At 39.5% G+C, this 20,892-nt stretch overlaps 1 protein-coding gene across 7 annotated transcripts in view; it reads right to left on the reverse strand.

Moving 5' to 3' along the window:
* The window catches only part of mob2a (MOB kinase activator 2a), a 237,146-nt gene that overhangs the window by 85,692 nt on the left and 130,562 nt on the right, over nucleotides 1-20,892 (reverse strand). The window contains exons 1-3 of one of the 7 annotated variants that reach the window (XM_043705936.1): nucleotides 10,241-10,255; nucleotides 8,965-9,036; nucleotides 8,543-8,662 (exon numbers count right to left, since the gene is read on the reverse strand). The exons of 1 other annotated variant lie outside the window; for it this stretch is intronic. In XM_043705936.1, the coding sequence (XP_043561871.1) occupies nucleotides 8,543-8,662; nucleotides 8,965-8,986 (142 nt within the window). In that variant the 5' untranslated portion in view covers nucleotides 8,987-9,036; nucleotides 10,241-10,255. Of the gene's footprint in view, nucleotides 1-8,542; nucleotides 8,890-8,964; nucleotides 9,998-10,240; nucleotides 10,257-20,892 lie in introns of those variants that run through there. 5 more of the 7 variants (XM_043705940.1, XM_043705935.1, XM_043705943.1 and 2 more) reach the window with 5 other exon arrangements.

The following is a 20,892-nucleotide window of genomic DNA, read 5'->3' on the forward strand; positions in this document are numbered from 1 at the left end:
CTATGCTACTCTCTCCCCACCCCCACCCTCCTCTCGCTTATCTCTCCACGCTTCAGGCTCTCTGCCTTTATTCCTGATGAAGGGCTTTTGCCTGTCCTCAGATTTTGCCTGTCCTCGGATGCTGCCTGAATTGCTGTGCTCTTCCAGCACCACTAATCCAGAACCTGAAATTTTTGTTATACAATGGAATCAATCTCTGCATTAGAAATATTCGATGACCCTGCTGCCATCACCTTTTGATGAAGAGAGTTCCAAAGTTGCTCAGAAGGAAAGAATGTTTAATCTCTGACTTTAAAGGGTAAACGCTAATTTTAAGTCAATGCCTCCATTCTTTACTCACCTACAAGAGTAAACATCATTTCTAAGTCAACCTTGTCCAGACCATTCAACATCATGGATGTTGAAATTAAATCACCTTTGACTCTTCTAAACTCCACTGAGAGCAAACCTAGTTGGCACAATCTTTCCTCATAAGCAAACACTCTTATTCCAGCTTCCAATACAGTAAATCACTTCTAAACCATCCCCAATACATATATCTTGTGCATTTTTGATTTCCTTTAAACGTTTAAAGATCAAAGTTTTTTGTGATGTGGCCTCAAAGCCCTGCACAAATGAAACAGCATTCTTACTTTTGTGTATAATTCCTCTTGTAAGGATAATATCCAATAAACCTTCTTGATCAATTAAGAGTCACAGAGTCATACACCATGGAAACAGACACTTTAGTTGAAGTCATCCGTGCCAACCAGACATCGCTATTTGACAGAGACCCTTTTGCCAGCATTTGGCCCCAGATCCCTCTAAACTCTTTTTATTCATATCTCTATTCAGATGTCTTTTAAATATTATAATTGCACCAGCCTGCACCGCTTTCTCATTCTATACACGCACCAGCCTCTGCGTGTAAAAGGTACCTCAGGTCCTTTTTAAATCTTTTCCCTCTCACCATAAATATATGCTGTCTACTTTTGGAGTCCACTCGCCTGGAGAAAAGACCTTGGCTATTCACCCTTTCCATGCCCCTCATGATTTTATAAACTTCTATAAAGTTACTTGTCAGCTTGAGACACTCCAGAGTAAAAAACCCCACCCTATTCACCCTCTCCCGATAACTCAAATCTCCAACTCCAGCAAAATCCTGTAAATCTTTTCTGCAACCTTAAGTTTAACAACATTATTCCTATAGAAGGGCAACCTGAATTCTATGCAGTATTTTAAAAGTGGCCTCACAAATTTCCTGTACAGCCGTAGCATGACATTCTAACTCCTATGCTCAATGCATTGACCAATGAAGGCAAGCGTGCCAAATGCCCTCTTCACCATCCTGTCTACCTGCGACTCCACTTTCAAAGAACTATGCATGCACTCCTAGGTCTCTTTGTTTGGCAACACTCCCCAAAGCCCTATCATTAATAGTATAAATCCTGGCCTGGCTTGCCTTACCAAAGCGCAGCACCTCACATTTATCTAAATTAGGCTCCATCTGCCACTCCTTATATGACCCAACAGATCACGGTCCCATTTTACTTGGAGATAACCTTCTTCACTGTGAACTACATCACCAATTTCAGTGTCAGTTGCAAACTTAATAATCATGCCTCTTATCATTCATATAAATGATGAAAAGCAGTGGACCCAGCACCAGTCCTTTTGGCACACTGCTGGTCGCAGGCCTCCAGTATAAAAAGTAATCCTCTATCTTTGTACTTGCAAATTGACTTTTTATAATTCATGCACTACAATACCTAGATCCCTCTGCACCTTGAAATTCTGCAGGTGTCCTCTGTTTGAGGTAATACTCCTGCCAAAAGACACAAGAGCAGAATTAGGCCATTTGGCCCATCAAGTCTGCTCTACCATTAGATCATGGCTGATGTGTGTCTCAACCATATTCTTCTGCTTTCTCCCTCTGACCCTTGATCCCCTTACTAATCAAGCACCAATTTACCTCTGTCTTAAATACATTCAATAACCTGACCTTACATCAATGAGTTCCACAGATTATACATTGTCTGGCTGGAGAAACTCCTCTAAAGCATCATCCCCTCACTTTGAGACTGTGCCCTTGGGCCCGAGTCTCTCCTACTGATGGAAACATTTTCTCCACGTCTACTTTATCTAGGCCTCTCAGTATTCTCTAAGTTTCAGATTCCCCCTCACCCTTCATTGAGTGCAGAGCTAGAGTCCTCAACTGCTCCTCATATGTCTAGCCCTTCATTTCCAGGATCATTCTTGTAACTCTGCTCTGTATCGCCACAAACACCAGCACATCCTTCCTCAGATATAAGGTTCAAAACTGCTCACAATATTCCAAATGTGATTTGACCACAGCCTTATACAGCCTCAACAATACATCTCTGCTCTTTAAGTGAACGCTAACACTGCATTTGCCTCCCTAACTGCCAAAAGAACCAGCATGTTAACCTTAACAGAATCCTGAACTGGGACTCTTCAGTCATTTTATGCTTCAGATTTCCAAAGCCTTCCCTGGTTTAGAAAACTAACTGTACCTCTATGCTTCCTACCAAAGTTCATAGCCTCACATTTTCCTACACTGTATTCCATATGCCACTTCTTTGCCCAGCATGTCCAAGACCTTTTACATCCTCAGTTTCCTCAATAATACCTGCCCCTCCATCTATATTTGGGTCATGTGCAAACCAAACAATAATATCTTCAGTTCCTTTATCCATGCCATTAGCATGTAGCATGACTAGGTGTGGTCCCAACACAGACCTTTTGTGCAACATCTTGTCAAATCTCTTCAGGAAATCCAAGTGAGAGTCAGTTATTGTCACATGAATTCCCAGGAGACAGTACAGCAGTGCTTCATAGGAGGCTCCAAAACACTGAAGTTGCCACCTAGACAGAGGATTAAATGTCTGCAAATCAACCTCCCAGCTCAGCGAATATACCCACAACCATGATTGTCACATATTATCTTGAAAGAGACAATGAAAAGTGTTTTGTTGCCACAATTCAGTGCCACTTTGAGTTACAGAAAAAGATTTTTAAAATTACACAAAGAGTTCATATTTTGTACAATGAGTCTTCAAACACGTCTCCAGCACTTCTGCAAGGTGCCCGGTGCCTCAAGGAGTCCTCACTTCAGGTAATGCCACCATAGTAACAGGTGCTCTAGAAGAGAGGAGCGAGAGCGCGAACAAAGAATGTGATCATCCTGGAGCATACAGGCGCAGGAGCCTGAACCTACCTATTGTGCTGGCACCATCATCTTGACTTACACCATGTTAATAGGCTCACCCTTATCCACAGAACATTTTCTTCTTCAGAGAATTCCAATAAATTGGTTAAACACAATTTTTCACTCAAAACCAAGCTGACTCTCCCTAATAAGACTGGCTTTTCCAGCTATAATCTTTTTAATGATCGATTCTGGCATCATGCCCACAAAAGATATCAAGCCAACTGGCCTATGCTTTCTTGAATCTTGCAAAGTTTGCAAAATTTACACCAGCATACCTACTATCTCATGAGCTACCTATTTTAATATCCTTAGAGAAAGTCCATCAGGACCTGGGAATTTGTCAGCACTACTTTCCTTTAATTTCATCAAGTTTTCCGCTTCCTTCCCCCATCTCCTGATTTACATCTATTTCTGGGACATTTTCTTGTCACCATTATTGTCAAGGCAGGAACAAAGTATTTGCTCATTTCACCTACCACTTTCATTGTATCTACTACTAATGCTTATCTTCAAGTCCAAATCTCACTTTATTAACTCTTTTGTTTTTAGATAACTTTGAAAATACATGCTAGAGAGTTTACGATTTTTGCACACTTCTTCTCAAACTAATTGCTTCCTCCTGACTTACTGCATACTTTTCTGCCATTCTTCACATTCTCACCATCATCTGACCTCCCATCCATTTTTGCTCAATTATAAGCTTATTTTTAAGTTTCAAGTAATGATGGATAGTGTTGTTTTTAATAGAAATATACTTATTAAGCGTTCTCCTTAAGTATCTGCCCCTGACACACTATTGATCTCTCTCTCTCATACTAGCTATCACATTTCATTTTGCTAGTTCAGCTTTCATGCCCGTATAATTACTCTTATTTGAATTTAAAACAGCAATCTTACACATATATTTCCCTTCTTCAGACTGAATGGAAAATTCAATCATACTATTGTCACTGCTACCTAGAGGTTAATTAACTCTGAGGTCATTTATTAATCCTGTCTCATTATGCAATACCAAGTCTGATACAACTTGCTATCCAGTTGCTTCTAGAACTGGCTGTTGCAAGAAACTCTCAAAAGCATCCAGGCTACCACAACTGTTCACCTTTGGTTGTTTGACTGAGTGTAATATTTACAAAAATTGATAATTTGTTAAAAGGATAAATACACTTTCATAGAGATTCTGGAGAAAACTAAATGCTCCAAGAATGACTTTTGCATGCTGCACTCCATGAATTATTTGGTTATGATAAGTGCAAAATGGAACTCAGAGGCTAAGACTCTATGATTCCCACAACTAAAATGAGTTATTCTAGTCCCTGCCTTTAGTTACAAGCAGCTTCCTCCTTTTTCCTGGAACAATGCTCAGTAAAAATGCAAACAGCACTCAAATAGAGTCATAGAGATGTACAGCACGGAAACCGACCCTTTGGTCCAACATGTTCATGCCGACCAGATATCCCAACCCAATCTAGTCCCAACTGCCAGCACCTGGCCCATATCCTTCTAAACCCTCCCTATTCATATTTCCATCCAAATGCCTTTTAAATGTTGCAATTGTATTAGCCTCCACCACTTCCTCTGGCAACTCATTCCATACACATACCACCTTCTGCATGAAAACATTGCCCCGTAGGTCTATTTTATAACTTTCCCCTCTTACCCTAAACCTATCCCTCTAGTTCTGGACTCCCCAAACCCAGGGAAAAGACTTTCTCTATTTATCCTATTCATGCCCCTCAATTTTATAAAGCTCCAAGATTACCCCTCAGCCTCCGATTCTCAAGGGAAAACAGCCACAGCTAGTTCAACTTCTCCCTATAGCTCAAATCCTCCAACCCTGGCAACATTCTTGTAAATCTTTTCTGAAACCTTTCAAATTTCACAACATCTTTCCAATATGAAGGAGACCGGAACTGCACACAATATTCCAACAATGATCGAACCAATGCCCTGAAGAGCCGCCACATGACCTCCCAACTCCTGTACTCAATACTCTGACCAATAAAGGAAAGCATACCAAATGCCTTCTTCATGATCCTATCTACCTGTGACTCCACTTTCAAGGAGCTATGAACCTGCACTCCAAGGTCTCTTTGTTCAGCAACACTCCCTAGGACCTTACCATTAAGTGTATAAGTCCTGCTAAGATTTGCTTTCCCAAAATGCAGCACCTCGCATTTATCTGAATTAAACTCCACTGCCACTTTTCAGCCCATCTCAAGACCTTGTGAGGTAACCTTCTTCGCTGTGCACTGCACCTCTAATTTTGGCGTCATCTGCAAACTTATTAATTGTACCTCTTATGCTCATATCTAAATAATCTCTATAAATGACGAAAACTAGTGGACTCAGCACCGATTGTTTTGGCACTCCACTGGTCACAGGCCTCCAGTCTGAAAAACAACCCTCTGTCTTCTACCTTTGAGCCAGTTCTGTATCCAAATGGCTAGTTCTCCCTGCATTCCATGAGACCTAACCTTGCTAACCAGTCTCCCATGGGGAGCCTTATCGAATGCCTTATTGAAGTCCATGTAGATCACATCTACCACTCTGCTATCATCAATCCCCTTTGTTACTTCTTCTGAAACCTCAATCAAATTTGTGAGACATGATTTCCCACGCATAAAGCCATGTTAACTATAAGTCCTTGCCTTTCCAAATACATGTACACCCTGTCCCTCAGGATTCCCTCCAACAACTTGCCCACCACCGTCAGGCTCACCGGTCTATAGTTCCCTGGCTTGTCCTTACCACCTTTCTTAAATAATGGCACCACGTTAGCCAACCTCCAGTCTTCTGGCACCTCACCTGTGACTATCGATGATACAAATATCTCAGCAAGAGGTCCAGCAATCACTTCTTTAGCTTCCCACAGGGTTCTAAGGTAAGCCTGATCAGGTACTGGGGAATTATTCACCTTTATGCATTTCAAGACATCCAGCACTTCCTCCTCTGTAATATGGATATTTTTCAAGATGTCACCATCTATTTCCCTACATTCCATATCTTCCATCTCCTTTTCCACGGTAAATACTGATGCAAAATACTCATTTAGTATCTCCTCCATTTTCTGCGGCTGCACACAAAGGCCGCCTTGCTGATCTTTGAGGGGCCCTATTCTCTTCCTAGTTACCCTTTTGTCCTTCATGTGTTTGTACAAACCCTGTGGATTCTCCTTAATTGTATTTGCCAAAGCTATCTCATGTCCCCTTTTTGCCCTCCTGATTGCCCTCAAGTATACTCCTATTGCCTTTATACTCTAAGGAGTCACTCGATCTATCCTGTCTATACCTTACATATGCTTCCTTCTTTTTCTTAACCAAACCCACAATTTCTTTAGTCATCCAGCATTCCCTATACCCTCCAGCCCTTCCTTTCACCCTAACAGGTATATACTTTCTCTAGATTCTGGTTACCTCATTTCTGAAGGCTTCCCATTTTCTAGCCGTCCCTTTGCCTGCGAATATCTGCCCCCAATCAGCTTTTGAAAGTTCTTGTTTAATACTGTCAAAATTGCCTTTCTCCAATTTAGAACTTCAACTTTTAGATCTGGTCTATCCTTTTCCATCACTATTTTAAATCTAATAGAGTCATGGTCGCTGGCTCCAAAGTGCTCCCCCACTGACACCTCAGTCACCTGCCCTGCCTTATTTCCCAAGATTAGGTCAAGTTTTGCACCTTCTCTCAAAAAGTGACATACAAAGAAGATAGACTTTCGAACAGAAACTAGTAGTGAAGACATCAATATTCAGGTATTGAGTTTAATGCAGTGAACAGGATTTCCTAGTTTTTAGTTCAAGAGCTTCCAACAGCTCTCAACTGAATAAACCAATGGTTTTGAATTCCAAGTAGGTGACTATGTCTGCATAATTCAACTCTCAACTAATTATAACAATATTGGTCTTAAGGGTGCCTGACAGGGTAGATGTAAAGAGGTCATTTTCCCTTGCGGGAGACTCTCGGACCAAAGCCATTACCTCAGTGCAAGGGATCGCCCATTTAAGACAGCTGAGGAGGAATTTATTGTCTCAGAGTATAGTGAATCTGTGGAATTCATTTCACATGGAACCATTAAGGTTGGGTCATTGAGAATGTTGAAATAGATGTACTTTTAAATCATATGAGAATCAAGAGTTGGGGGTGGGGGTGGGGGGAGAGAAAAAGAGAGAAGTCGAGTTGAGGCTTATCAGATCAACCATGATCTCACTGAATGGCAGAGCAGACTCAATGGGCTGTATAGTTTACTCCTGCTCTTATGTCTTATTTTGAAAAAAAGTGTCAATGCAACTTACTGATCCCACTGACATTATGGGGAAACAAAATACTGCATTACATATTGCAGTTTTATACCAGCAATAAACATTAACTTTCAACAGATGGATTGAAAAAAACACAGGAACACTCACAAAATGAATATGATAGGGGAAAGAATCATTCATCGTTTCCAATTTCAAATATGAAATATATCAAAGTATATAGATTAGGACCTTTGTGACAAAATTAATAATGTATTTCAACTCATGCTACTGTAAAATATATTCTAAATCATGACAGACAGCAGTTAATTATCCTTGTTTGATTCTTATGTATTATTTTATCTATCATCTTTCTCAAATAGGCATAAAAGTTGGCCAAGGATAAAATCTTCAAGGTAGCTGCAGCAACGCCTTCTGCCGAACTGTAATGTTCAGTTGTTTTCAACCGTCGTCCTTTCTCGAAACCACCCAAACTTATTTTGTACAGTTGTGAATAAAAATGACTAGCTGATGCTCTCCCGAAATAAATGCGTTTTTAAACAAGTAGTGTGTTCGTACTACATTAGTCAGTTCAGGTCAAATAAGGTGGAATAATGTCAACAACCATTAACACAGCTGAGTTTCAAAGCAGAAAAATCTAATTTTGCATTAGTATGGATCATTAACAGACAACTTTCTATCACTTTTAATCATTACCTGTAGAGAGTATAAAGTTTTAATGTCATAGCTGATGTCAACTAACTTGACTCGTGCTCAGTTAGATCTTAAGTAAAATCACCGGAACGCAACGATCATGTCAGTAAAAAAGCTTTAGACTTTTAATAATCTTAAGTAAAATGCAACAGTGAACAAAGCAACCAAAGCAATGATGATGTACAACCAGTGAGGTTTGAATCTGCAATGTACGTGAGGACGGTTACTAAAACTAAACTCGTTACCATTATGCAGTCTCGGCACACGATGTCACAACAATTTGAACAAAATCAAAAACGAAGGCAATGGATGATCCGATAAAAGCGAAAAATGGGTGGTGGTGGGGGTGTTATAAAATACAAGTGGCAGCGTCATATTGTACCTAAACAAGACGCAGTCGAAGCAGAACAGGATGTCCATCGAGCTGTAGCTGGTCTCTTTGCCTCCTCTTGATCTTCACATGCTGTTCCCAAGATCTGCACTAACTTCCTCCTCGACTGCTCTGCCCAGAGGATCGTACAACCCCCGGTGAATGCAGTGGGGAAGGAAAAGACAGAAACATTTCTCACAAATACACACAAGCGGTTAACTTTCCGAAAGAGAAGAATCTTTAACCCAACAGTGACAGGAATTGCGCAGAGTTCAAACACTCATCTGCGTGTTTACCCAGGCTGGCAGCGGAGCCAAGGACGATCAGAACAAAATGCAAATCGCTAACCGACAGCGTTTTCATTCCTCCCCCCCACTTCTACCACTGTTTACTTTTAAAGGCACCGAGACAGAGGTCAGGAATATTAACTGTACCTGTGCAGTGTGTACGATCCATTCCTCTTCAGCCTCATATTTGCTGACAGGAGTCTTAGGATGAAATCCAGACTGATTTTGTCAAATAGATAGATAAAAGGAATCCTTGCTGACGTTAATTAGCAATCTTTTTACGAGCGGAGTTTTTTTTTAAAACAGGGCGAGTTACGTTAATTAAGTACAAGTGAGACAAACAGCAAATCCAGCCCAGAATCTGTCTCCGAGGGTGATGGGCCAAAATTTCCTTCAAATACACCAAAAGGCCAGGTAAATAAAAATAATAAAACCTCCCAGCCGATTTGCATTGATAGCTTGCCACGACCGTTCCCTTGAATGATTCGGTCTTGTTTCGAAATCACCTCCTCCTCACTGCCACTGAATCCCACTTGTCATAAAATAACTGCAAATCACTCCACTGCACTCCCAGGGAAAACAGCAAGATGGATCTTCAGCCTGCCTTCTGGGTGAACAGAACAATTTTGGAACAGCGTTCCTGTGAACTAACAATTCTTGGTCTAATAAGAAACATTGAACGCCGTTACAAGTTCCCAGACTTAGAACTGTTTTTTTTCTCTCCCCTGGGCAGGCTGCCCTGCATAAATCACAGATGCATAGGATTTCTGATTAGGCTGTTCAGTTTTCCTTCCTGTCTACTTAATATCCCCTCAAATGGAGCTGCCCACTTGGATCCTGATTGAAACAAGAAATTTACTGTCAACGGACATTTTAACAGGTTGGGGGAAACAATTTTTAAAAAGTATTTTCATTTTAAAGGAAGTCAATAACTGTCGACAGACTTTTCAGGTCGCGAATAATCGTGTAGAAACCAAATTTAGAACTGAATAAAATAAAGTTTTATCTTAAACCAGGCAAAAGCCTAAGACCCCCTCATGAAATACAAAGGCCGAAGACCCCAGGGCCTATAAATAATGACTTGTTGCATATGGCCATCTCAAGTTTCATGTCTTTCTCTAACCAAGTAAAACGGTCTAGAATGTAAAGGCCCTAACACTATTACATAGCTAGTATTTATTAAACTTATAACCTTATAGACTATTACATAGTTTAACCGTTCTTAAGAAGCTTTCATTATATATACTTCAAACAGCTGACAGTCATTAATTAAACTCATTTGAAATGTCTCTTCCTGGCTCTAGTTGAGATCCATTGAAGCTAAGTGCACATTCAGGACTTTGTTTAAATAAAGTAACAAGAACATATTCGTGTTCAGAAGAAAATACGCTCCATTTTGAAAATTCATGTTTGCCAGGATTACCTTAAAACTTTTTTGAATGAAACAGAAATCTTTTCAATAAAAGCCTCCCAGACAGAAGGGGAGGGGAAACCGAAAAAAAAGATTCCCTGGCTTTATCTTTCCATAAACAGAGCCAGGTGGCGTCAGTCTGGGAGTTTGACTGGCGAGTCAGTTTTTCCTCTTCTTTAAAGAACATTTCATTCTTGTTGGATACTTTACCAATTGATGCAGCACAGATGTGACTTTTTTTCATGAAAAAGCATTTAAAAATTGTACTGCAATTCCTAGAAAGAAAACACCACAGAATTCTTCCTCCACCACTGTTCAGATAATGTGGTCTTTTGACTTGCTATGTGCCTTTACTCTTTTGCTTCTGGCAAATATCGACAACTAGGTAATAGTATTTACCCTAAGGAGACGCAGAAAATGCTGGAAACATTTAGTTGGTCAGTTCATATCAATGAAGAAAACAGACAACTTCAAGGTGGTTAGGTGGATTGGCCATAAATTGCCTATATAGTGTTCAGGGATGCATAGGCTAGGTGAGTTAGCTATGGGAAATATGGAGTAACAGGGATATGGTGGGACTGTTTGGGAGTTTCTTTGGAGGGCTGGTGTGGACTCAATGAGCCAAATTGCTTGCCTCCACACTATGTAGAGTTTTTACGTGTCACTTATCTTGGAAATTAAGATACATAAAGGCAATAGCAAGCCTATGTTCTTTGGGATGTGGGTTAACCAAGGCTTTGCCCCATTCACCATCAGGTGAAGCTGCTGGAGATATGGTTAACAGTTGTCGGGCAGGCCCTAAATCCTGGAAGGGGTAAATAGCTACAGAAACAAAATTTGTGCTTGAGGAACATTGTAGAACTTTGGTGTGAAGTGCTCTGATTGTTGCCATAAATTACACTGGTCTGACCCTTTCTCATTTCTGTGTCATGGTGATCACTTGAGCGATCATCTGTTTTATCTAGTGGTTGAAAATGGACCATACTTACATGGACACATTATACAAATCTCTAGATAAAAAGGAAGGAAAGAAAATGCAATCAAACATTACTCTCACTTGATAACCACCTTCAGTATGCAAATGGAAAATATAATTACATGCCAAAGTTTTATTCATGCCGGTCAGTTTTGGAAAGTTTTATGTAGATAAAACACATTTCATCATACGCCTATCAGATAGCAGTCTGTATGTAACAACCTCGAGGCTGACAGAAGTTACAGAGGAGGCACTGACCTAGTATTATCGCTGGACTGTTCATCCAGGGTTCCAGATAACAGAAGATGGTGGATTTGAATCCAGTAAATATCTGGAGTTAAGAATCTAATGATGACTATGAATCAGTTGTTGATTGTCAGAAAAAAAAGGCATCTGGTTCACTAATGTCCTTTAGGGAAGGAAACTGCCATCCTTACCTGCTCTGGTCTCCATGTGACTTCAGACCCACAGCAATGTGGTTAACTCTTAACTGCTCTCTGGGCAATAAATACTGCCTAACCAGTGACACCCTCATCCCATGAATGAATAAAGAAAAAAAAACGCGGAGAGTAGACCCTGTCAGATAATTCCTGAGCAGACCTCTGTCATTTGGCTGAATGTCTTACTAAGAAGCGCCAAAATGTAGCTTCGCCAATGGTGAGAGAGGCACTCCAGATCACATCCTTTCCACATGCCCAGAGGCTCACCCCTTCCACACAGAGCCCTCGAGATTGCATTGGTGGAGAAGCTACAATTGACCACCTCCTGTAGAATGCACTCCTACAAAGAAATTCTAGAGATATGCAGTGCTGTTAGTTGAGGTTCATCTGGCAAGATGACATATGACTATGCTTTACAGACTCTTCCCACGGTTGCACACCAACCTAAACATCAACTGTTGCTGAAGGGCCATTAACCTGAGAGATGCCCTTTCTTCCAGATATGAACTAGCACATTCGAAAGTCCAACATTTCATGCTCACGAATAAGCTAAAGTTTAAGGCAGTTGCTGCAATGACACATTTGGACAAAACTGCACTTTAATGTTTTTCAGCTATATTACACCATGGAGCTGGAGATTGTAGGACCCCTTGGGGTTGTATGCCTGTTATACATTTTGAACATAAAGAGCACTGAAGTTGTATTGAGGCTAGTTTATTTCTATTGCAATTCCTTGTAATTTGAAATTTGATTTTTTTTGCCCTCAGACTTGACATGGAATGTATAATGTTATGATTATTAGAATTGCATTGAGTGGAACATACTAATGGAGACAAGTTGAAATTGTTTTCTTTTTCTGTAATTTTCAAGTTCAAGTGTTTTGGAATGCAATTTTCTGAATACAGCATGTTCTTGGAATGAATATTTAAGGTACAATCCTTTCATTGAAACTTTACAACATTAATTATTTGTTCTCTCCTCACAATCTAATGAACCAACACTTCTGGTTTTGACTCAGGTTTCCAGCATTTTTAATTGTTAGTTTGCATTTTGTTTACTTGAACTCAAAGTTACTTGATATTTGCATCAGGGCAAGCTACGATTTTCTCTTTTAAAAAATTGCTAGGAAGGAAGAATAGTGGTTAAAAATTTCAAATAAGCACTAGATTTAGCATTTGGGAAGGAATACTGAACTCTGTGCTCAGCAATTTTTCCAATCTGTACTAGTTTCAAGTGACATTTAAAACTGCTGCATGTGTCTCAGATTTTGAGGGCAATTACACTTTTATACAATATGATGATTTTTAGTTTTAATGTTGCAAAATTGAATTTTACGAGGTTTATATTTTGAATAGTTAAACTTCTATTTCTCTCAACAATAAACTAGATTAAAATTATGTGTTTATGAGATAATACCTGAGTCACTGTATGCATTCTTAAGATCGCATGCCACTTCAATATAACTTCAACATTGGAGGGAGCCACACACCAGTCGAGGATGTTTTTAGGTTATAGGTTACAAGCTTCAAATAATCCTCATTGAGGGTTTGGTAGCCTAAGCACCATCGCTGGCATCAGCTTTATCCCTCAGCCTTAAGAGAGATCTTTATCTCATGCCCAAAATAAAATTGGAAAAATTAAAAAACTGTATCTTTGTTATTTGAAAGCTACGTGTTCCATGTAAAATTAGGATGCATTCATCTGATTTTGAATATCATGTCCCACCACCTTTAACAAAGTGCAGATTTGCAGAGGAAGAGTATGGATCAGATTAACATTTGTCACAATCTATGTCTTTTAATAATTGTTCTTTTGAAAACTGTGGACTGAAATTGGGGAAAAACGATTTTTAAAAAGTTTGCTGTATGTTTTGTAAAGCAAGTCACCTGACACTATGCCAAGAATTGTGTAATTAGCTGTTTGAAGAAACAGTGTCCCAAGTGTTTGCAGACAAATTGGAGCTTCTGCATACAGGTGTTGCCGGTTGGCACCAAGTAGTTTACTGGTCTATGTACTAGTTACTAGTTATAATGATCATAGCGTTTTGCTTGTCACCAACTGTGAGATTGGTTCTCCTGTAGTTGAACAGCTTGGGGCTGGGAACAATATAGAGAGAAGTGTTTTGTACTTCACCACAACAGAAAGCAAAGTGGTTCCACTGTCTGTAGTCAAAACACTTTTTAAACCTGAAGATAATCAGTTCATCTTTCCTTCAGCAGTTATGGTAAGCTGTAATTTTTAACTGATATGTCAGAAACCTTTAATATGTGAACTAGATATCTTGTGCCGCTTGCAAACCAGTGGAAGCAGCCAAAGATAGATAACTGAAAAGCACGTTCTTACCAGCAAAAGAATAAAGCGGATCAACTCAGCAGCCTGTGAATAGGAATTGCCGTCCAGCTTTCCTTCATCCATAAGCTATTTGCCTTATCTGTCCATGTATGCAATGACGAGTTCATAAAAGGGTAGGGGTTTCAATCTGTAGTGTTATATACCAATGGTTTATAATGCTTCACTTACAGCTAGAAATCAACTACTTTTAATAAGTATTCATTTATGGTTAATACAGAAACCTGGTCCATGCTTTCTGTCAACATGGATCTGAAAATCAGAAATTGGGAAATTTTGTATTGTCATTTTAAATTCTTTAACTTTTGTGAAACTCCTGAAAAAGCAAGGCCTAATTTACTCATGACACAAGATATTTCAGGAATGATGCAAGATCCACCAACAGTCATGTTACAAGATAGCGCCAGCACAGGAGGGGGTGTTCTGGCTTGTCAGAGCCTTATGCTCCAGCAATATTTTCTCTTTACACTTCTGGCCTTCTTTTCTTTTTCTTCTTCAACTTTGAGACCAGAGTGGTAATGTTGGCTGCGGCCATGGTGGCTGGGTCCAAGCTTGGACTCCCTGCAGCAGGGCCTAGACCCTGTATTTCTGGTGGCAGTGGCAGGGCTGGAGCCTAGACTCTTTGTGGCAGTGGCGGTGAGGCCTAGAGCCTGGTCCCTTGGTGGTGGGATGGGGAGGCCCGAAACCTGGATTCTTGCCGGTAGTAGTGTTCAGAGTGGAGTCTCCTGGCAGCAGCAGGCCCACAACCTGGATGCTTGACAGTAGCTGTGCCCAGAGTGGAGACTCCTAGCTGGTATATGCCCAGAACCTGGATGCATCGCGGGGTCAGCAAGTCGGCAGTGGCCATAAAGCCTGGGCCTTCTGGGTCATCGGCATGATCGTCGCTGTTCCCAGGGCAGGATTCTTTGGACATGCCAGAAGAGTCCCAATTCAGGATTCTCTTCAAGTTAACATGCGAGTTCAGTTGGCAGTTAGGAAGACAAATGCAATATTAGCATTCATTTTAAGAGGGGTGGAAAATAAGACCAGAAATGCACAGCTGAGATTTAATAAAGCTCTGGCCAGACTGCATTTGGAATAATATGAGCAATTTTAGGCCCTATATCTAATGAAGGATATGCTGCCACTGGCGGGGTCCCAGAGGAGGTTTACAAGAATTATCGTCCAGTTTTAGGCCTTGTCATATGAGGAAAGGTTGAGGACTCTGGGTCTTTACTGAACGGAGTTTAAAAGGATGAGGTGAGGAATTTAATTGAAACTTAGAGAGTACCGAGAGGCCTGGACAGGGTGGATGTAAAGAAGATGTTTCCATCAACAGGAAAGATTAAGACCCATGGGCACAGCCTCAAAGTGAAGAGATGAGGAGAAATTTCTTCAGCCAAAATCTGGTTAATCTGTGGATCTGATTGCTGCAGAGCGCTGTGGGGGCCAAGTTGTTGAGCATATTTAAGACAAAATAAATAGGTTCTTGATTAAGGGGATCAACAGTTACAGGGAGGAGCATGGAGTTGAGAAACATATCAAACATGTTCACATGGTGGAGCAGACCTGAGTGGCTGAAAGGCCTATTCTGTTCCCAGATCTTATGGTCTTACGTTATTTTAGTAATATAATGTTGCAAAATGTGAACATAAACCATTTCTTTTCACATTAGAGCCCTGGAGCTGTTTTACTGATAGTGTTTGTTATGATCTTCATAGAGACTAGATTCTTCAAAGAAATTTACAATTCCAGTTGCTAACTGAAAATAACTTTCATTGTAGCAAGATTTCAAACTTTAAATAAACTTTTTTTTTGCAAGCACTTTGTAACTCTAGAAAGTAACTTCTCCTTTCATACACATTGTCTGTCACACTCTTCACAGCCCTTTTGGGGTGTTGCTCCTGGCTTCCAATGGGTACATGTATCCCAGACTTGTGAGCATGAATTTAATATGAATCTCACCAGGCACTTTGCTCAGTTTTCAGAATTTCTTTATTCCACCAACAACAGTAAAGCCTGTCCCAATGATTTTTCTACCCCCATGGCCCAGCCAGGACAAATCTCCTGGAATTCCAAGGTGACTGCAGGATGTCTCTCTTGAATGAGACACCATGTCCCTTCCATGTACAGATGATAACTTCCCCCTTTTCTCTGATGATCATGCAGAATTCCTGTCTGTCTGGAACTTGTGTAATTGTAGGGAAGCCTGTAATCTGATCTCAAAAATGGCATCCACTGCTCTGTTCCCAATAGTAGGTGAAACACACTGGCCTTGTTAGGTAGATATATTGATTAACTATCCTTAAGACCCCAATTCTCTTACACCTTAGAACTGAATGAACAGGTTGCAGCAAAGCTGCTTACAAACTTAAGCGCCATTCCAGGATTTTGGGAAACACAAACCCATTGTAAACTCAAAAGCTTCTGCCAGTGTCTACAAGTATAAATATCTTGCACTTTTTTTCCAAAAGAACAATCTGAGTCTTCCTTTGATCTCTAACAATCAAACCATCCAGGCTTATTTTCTGGCAGATTGCAGAACAAGTCAGATGCAACCCTTCATTTTACTCTAAATTGAAAAAGAACAATCCCGACTCTCAGTAATCTTATAAACCTCATTATTTTAATAGCATCAACAAGATATTTCTTCTTTTAAAGGAAGTTACACAAACTGCCCAGAACACCGGTGTCTATAGACACCGCTCCCTTTCCTCTAAAGCAGCATGTCATGTGCTAACAATGTTACAAATTACTTTGTACAGAAAATAACATTAATATGAATGAGAGTCATATACACAACCAATGTGTTGGGGATGGAGAGCAATTATCTGGATTGTTTTCTCAAATTGGCGTGTGTTTATCTCAGCTGACTTTGCCAAAAAGATCAGAGCTTTCAAGTCAGGCTTATGTTCCCATAGTATGGTGAAACACAATTAATTGGGCCAGATTGGATGGATTAGAGTGTGTGTCATTTTTCATGTTTATACAACATTCATTTTTTTTCCATAACAGATATCCCAAAATGTTCAGTTACAAATTAACAGAAGAGGAATAATTTCCCTATATATTAAATTTACAAACATTCTATCATGATAAAACTTCATTTAGATCAGGACATAAAAGCTTCCCCCCCCCCCCCATCTTTGTGAAAATTGGGTACCTTAGAGAAGAATTTCTCATACAGGCTAGTAACTAATTTGGTTTGAATCTAAAAATTATTATAATCAGATATTGGGGTATTTATTTTCAATTATATCTGAACAATTATTTTGTTTGCCCTTTAAAATATGCTTAGATTAGTCACAAATCTAATTAAGAAAGCTTGCACAAAACAGGAAACAATAGGCTAGTTAGCCTAAAGTTGTCATAGGGAAGATGTTAAAATTGATTAAGAAAGTTACAACCAGACACTTGGAAAAGCTCAAATTAATCAGGAAAAGTCAGCATGGCTTTGTTCAACTGTGTTCAACAGGTTTGCTGCAATTCTTTGAAGTAACATGTGCTGCGGATAAAGTGGAGCTCATTGATGTACTGTACTTGCATTTCCAGTAGGCATTTGACAAGGTTTCATAAAATGTTATTGCGCACAGTTCATGGTGCAAGGGTAACAGTAACATGGCTAGAAGATTGGCTGGCTATCAGAAAACAGAGTATGCATAAATTGCTCTTCCCTGAATTGGCAGGATGTGTCGTGAGAGTCCCACTGTGGTCTGTGCTGGACCCTTTATACAATTTATGTTAATGATCTGGATTGTGGTTAAAAATAAATGAGTGGACAAAAATCTAGCAAATGTGATGTAAACATTGACAAAAAGAATAAAGACCATATTATTTAAATATAGAAGAACTGCAGGATTCTGAGATGTACTAGTGCATGAGTGACAAAATTTTAAATGCAGATACAAGTGATTAAGGCAGGAAATAGAATGTTTTACACAGTTATGAAAGAAATTGAACATAACATTTTAACATCTGTTTCAATTATATAGGGCACTGGCAAGACCACATCTCAAAGACTGTGTGTAGTTTTGGTTGTCTTTATTTAAGGAAGAATGCAAATGCGTTAGAATTGGTTCAGAGGGAGTTTAATAGATTGATGCCTGGAAGGAGAAATTGTCGTTTGAGGATAGGTTGGACTGGCTGAGCTTGTTGTAACTAGTGCTTAAAGAGTGAAGGGGATTTGATTGAAGTTTAAAGAATGCTGAATGATCCTGACAAGGTAGATGCAGAAAACATGTTTACTTCAGAGTTCAGAATGAGGGAACACTTCTAATGGGTGACCCTTTTAGGACAGATATTAGAAGATTTAATTTCTGAGGGCCGGGAGGTTTTGGGCCTCTGCCTTAGAATGTAGCACAGGCAGGTTCATCGAGTATTTCTAAGGCAGAGTTAGATATATTCTGGTCATTCAAGGGAATAAAAACCAATCAATAGTTGATATGAATCTGAAATTTGGAACACAAATGGATCAACATGATTTGATTGAATAGCAGAACACGTTTGAAGAGCTGAATGGCTTTTCCAACTTGAAATTAGTATGCTCTTAGGAAAGCAAATGCATTGTTGACCCCATAAGCACTTGTAGATGAGCAGACCATGAGAGAGTAGAAATACAGTAGAAAACACAATGTATTATCCCATCAGCTTAAAAGGGCAGTCAAGCATGACTGTTAAACAGTGCTTCACAAAACTCTTTTGCATAACCCTAAAGTTATATATGTGCAAGTTATCCAAAACCATTACATATAGAATTAGTTAAAAACTGGCAGTTCTTGATTTATAGTGCCTGATTAGAATTGCTTGAAACCAAGAGAGTGATCTGTGGTCAATAAATTTTAAAGATTGACCCTAGAACATCAGAGGCTGAAAGGGGTGAGCTTATAGAAGTTTATAAAATCATGAGGGGCATGGATAGGGTAAATAGCCAAGGCCTTTTTTCCTGCTAGGGGATTCTAAAACTAGAGGGCAGAAGTTTAAGGTGAGAGAGGAAAGATTTAAAAAGGACCTAAGGGACAACTTTCTCACGCAGAGGGTAGTGTGTGTATGGAATGAACTGCTAGAGGAAGTGGTGGAGTCTGGTACAATGACAACATTTAAAAGGCATGTGGATGGTTACGTGAACAGGAAGGATTTAGAGGGATATGGTTCAAATTCTGGCAAATGGGTCTAGATTAATTTAGCATATCTGCTCAGCATGGATCAGTTGAACCGAACGGTCTGTTTCTATGCTGTACAACTCAATGACTTTATGACTGACATTTTTTGTACATTAAAAAATGATTTCAAAAATTTTACAAAATAATTGGAGTCCATGAAGACTATTCAAAGCTGGTATCATAAGGCGATGGGGACATATCTCAAGTGATTTCAAATAGTCGTTCTCAAGAATGCTCCCCCTTCTTTATACTTTATGTTTTCTAAAAAATGGAATAACTCTTTTGGTGACAATAGCAATAGCAAAACAGTGCCTTTAGAAGACCGAGTGATATCCTCTAATTGGAAAAGAGATGTGCTAGTTGTTGCTTGAAGATATACTGTTGGTCCTTTAGTGTTGCACTAATTATGCTTAATTCTCTGCAGCCATCTTGTCTCCTCTACACAGAATGGACACTGCCCTGGACAGGATACAAAAGATATCCTTCTGTGCTTGTTATCATGCTGAATGCTCTTTGTGCTCTTTAATTTTTGAACACTGTGTATTCGTCTTTATTGTCTTTCGCCACTAAACTCCATGGAACAGTCTGTTTTGATGCAGGCAGCACTTCAAACGCACTTCAAATGGCTTCTTTTCCCACCAAGAGTCCACAAAGAATAAATCTTTGATGGTTTTCAAGTTGGCAAACTGCCAACTGATGAAAATAGGAAGACATCAGGAAGACTAAAACGATCATCCTCGGTTTCCTTAAACCCACTAATTCCAACAAGGTGTTGTATCTAATATAAAAATAATTAAGTTATCTCCCTTGATGTAAGAAACTATGAATGGATATCGTTATTCTTGAAGAATCCAATAGACATTTATACAAAAACTACATAACATCATTATTTTCCTCCGGCACACAAATATCCAGGATAATGTAATGTTATTAGGTTAAAACAGAGCAGCATGCTTCTATTAGAGCCCCAAGTGATCAGAGGTAAGGTGGAGGATTAGACCTTTATACGTTAAGGTCACCTGCTACAATATGCTGTCCTTGGCTTTTTTTTTTAATCATAAAGGCTGTGTCATAGAGGCTCTGAAAACTGCTTCTCAGCTGAAGTATGATCATGCATTTGGGGAAGTCAGAGTCAAGTTCATGAACAAGCATCTTTTCGAAGGGTTTAACTTGTTGCAGTGCTAGAGCTGCCAACAAACATCTAGCTCAGTCAAGCTTGAAATCAGTCATCTTATCATTGGGTTATGAATGGAAACAAAGGAATTGGTATTGGACAACACTCAAGTTGCTTCCTTTCTCCAAACTAAAAAGTGATTTAGGAAATAATTGAAGAGGTTGGAGTAAGGCAGGAAAAAAAAGACTACAAGGAAAACAGCCACAACTAAGGATGTAAACTAAGCAGCAAAATGCTGGTTCTACATTTTACTTCAGCACTTGGCTGAATTTTTACTGAACAAGACTTTTTAGACTCACTTTAATTACAATTTGTGCAAGTCATGAAATTACTTGAAACACTATAAATCATTTGCAGTCAGTAATTAGTGATCTAGCCAAAACTGACTCAGTATCAGTAACTGGTCCTCCAAACTACACAATAATGGACTGTGCTAATATCTTAACAGACAAAGGAGTAAAAACTATACTGATGTAGATCTTACGAGAACTTTGTGTACGACTATGCTAAGTAGTAGGAAACTATGTTAGTTTCAACTGACCTCAACCCAATGTGTCCAAAGGGTAGCTAAATAAGCGTCCAAGCAA

Source organism: Chiloscyllium plagiosum, chromosome 16, assembly GCF_004010195.1.
Source record: "Chiloscyllium plagiosum isolate BGI_BamShark_2017 chromosome 16, ASM401019v2, whole genome shotgun sequence".
NCBI lineage: Eukaryota > Metazoa > Chordata > Chondrichthyes > Orectolobiformes > Hemiscylliidae > Chiloscyllium > Chiloscyllium plagiosum.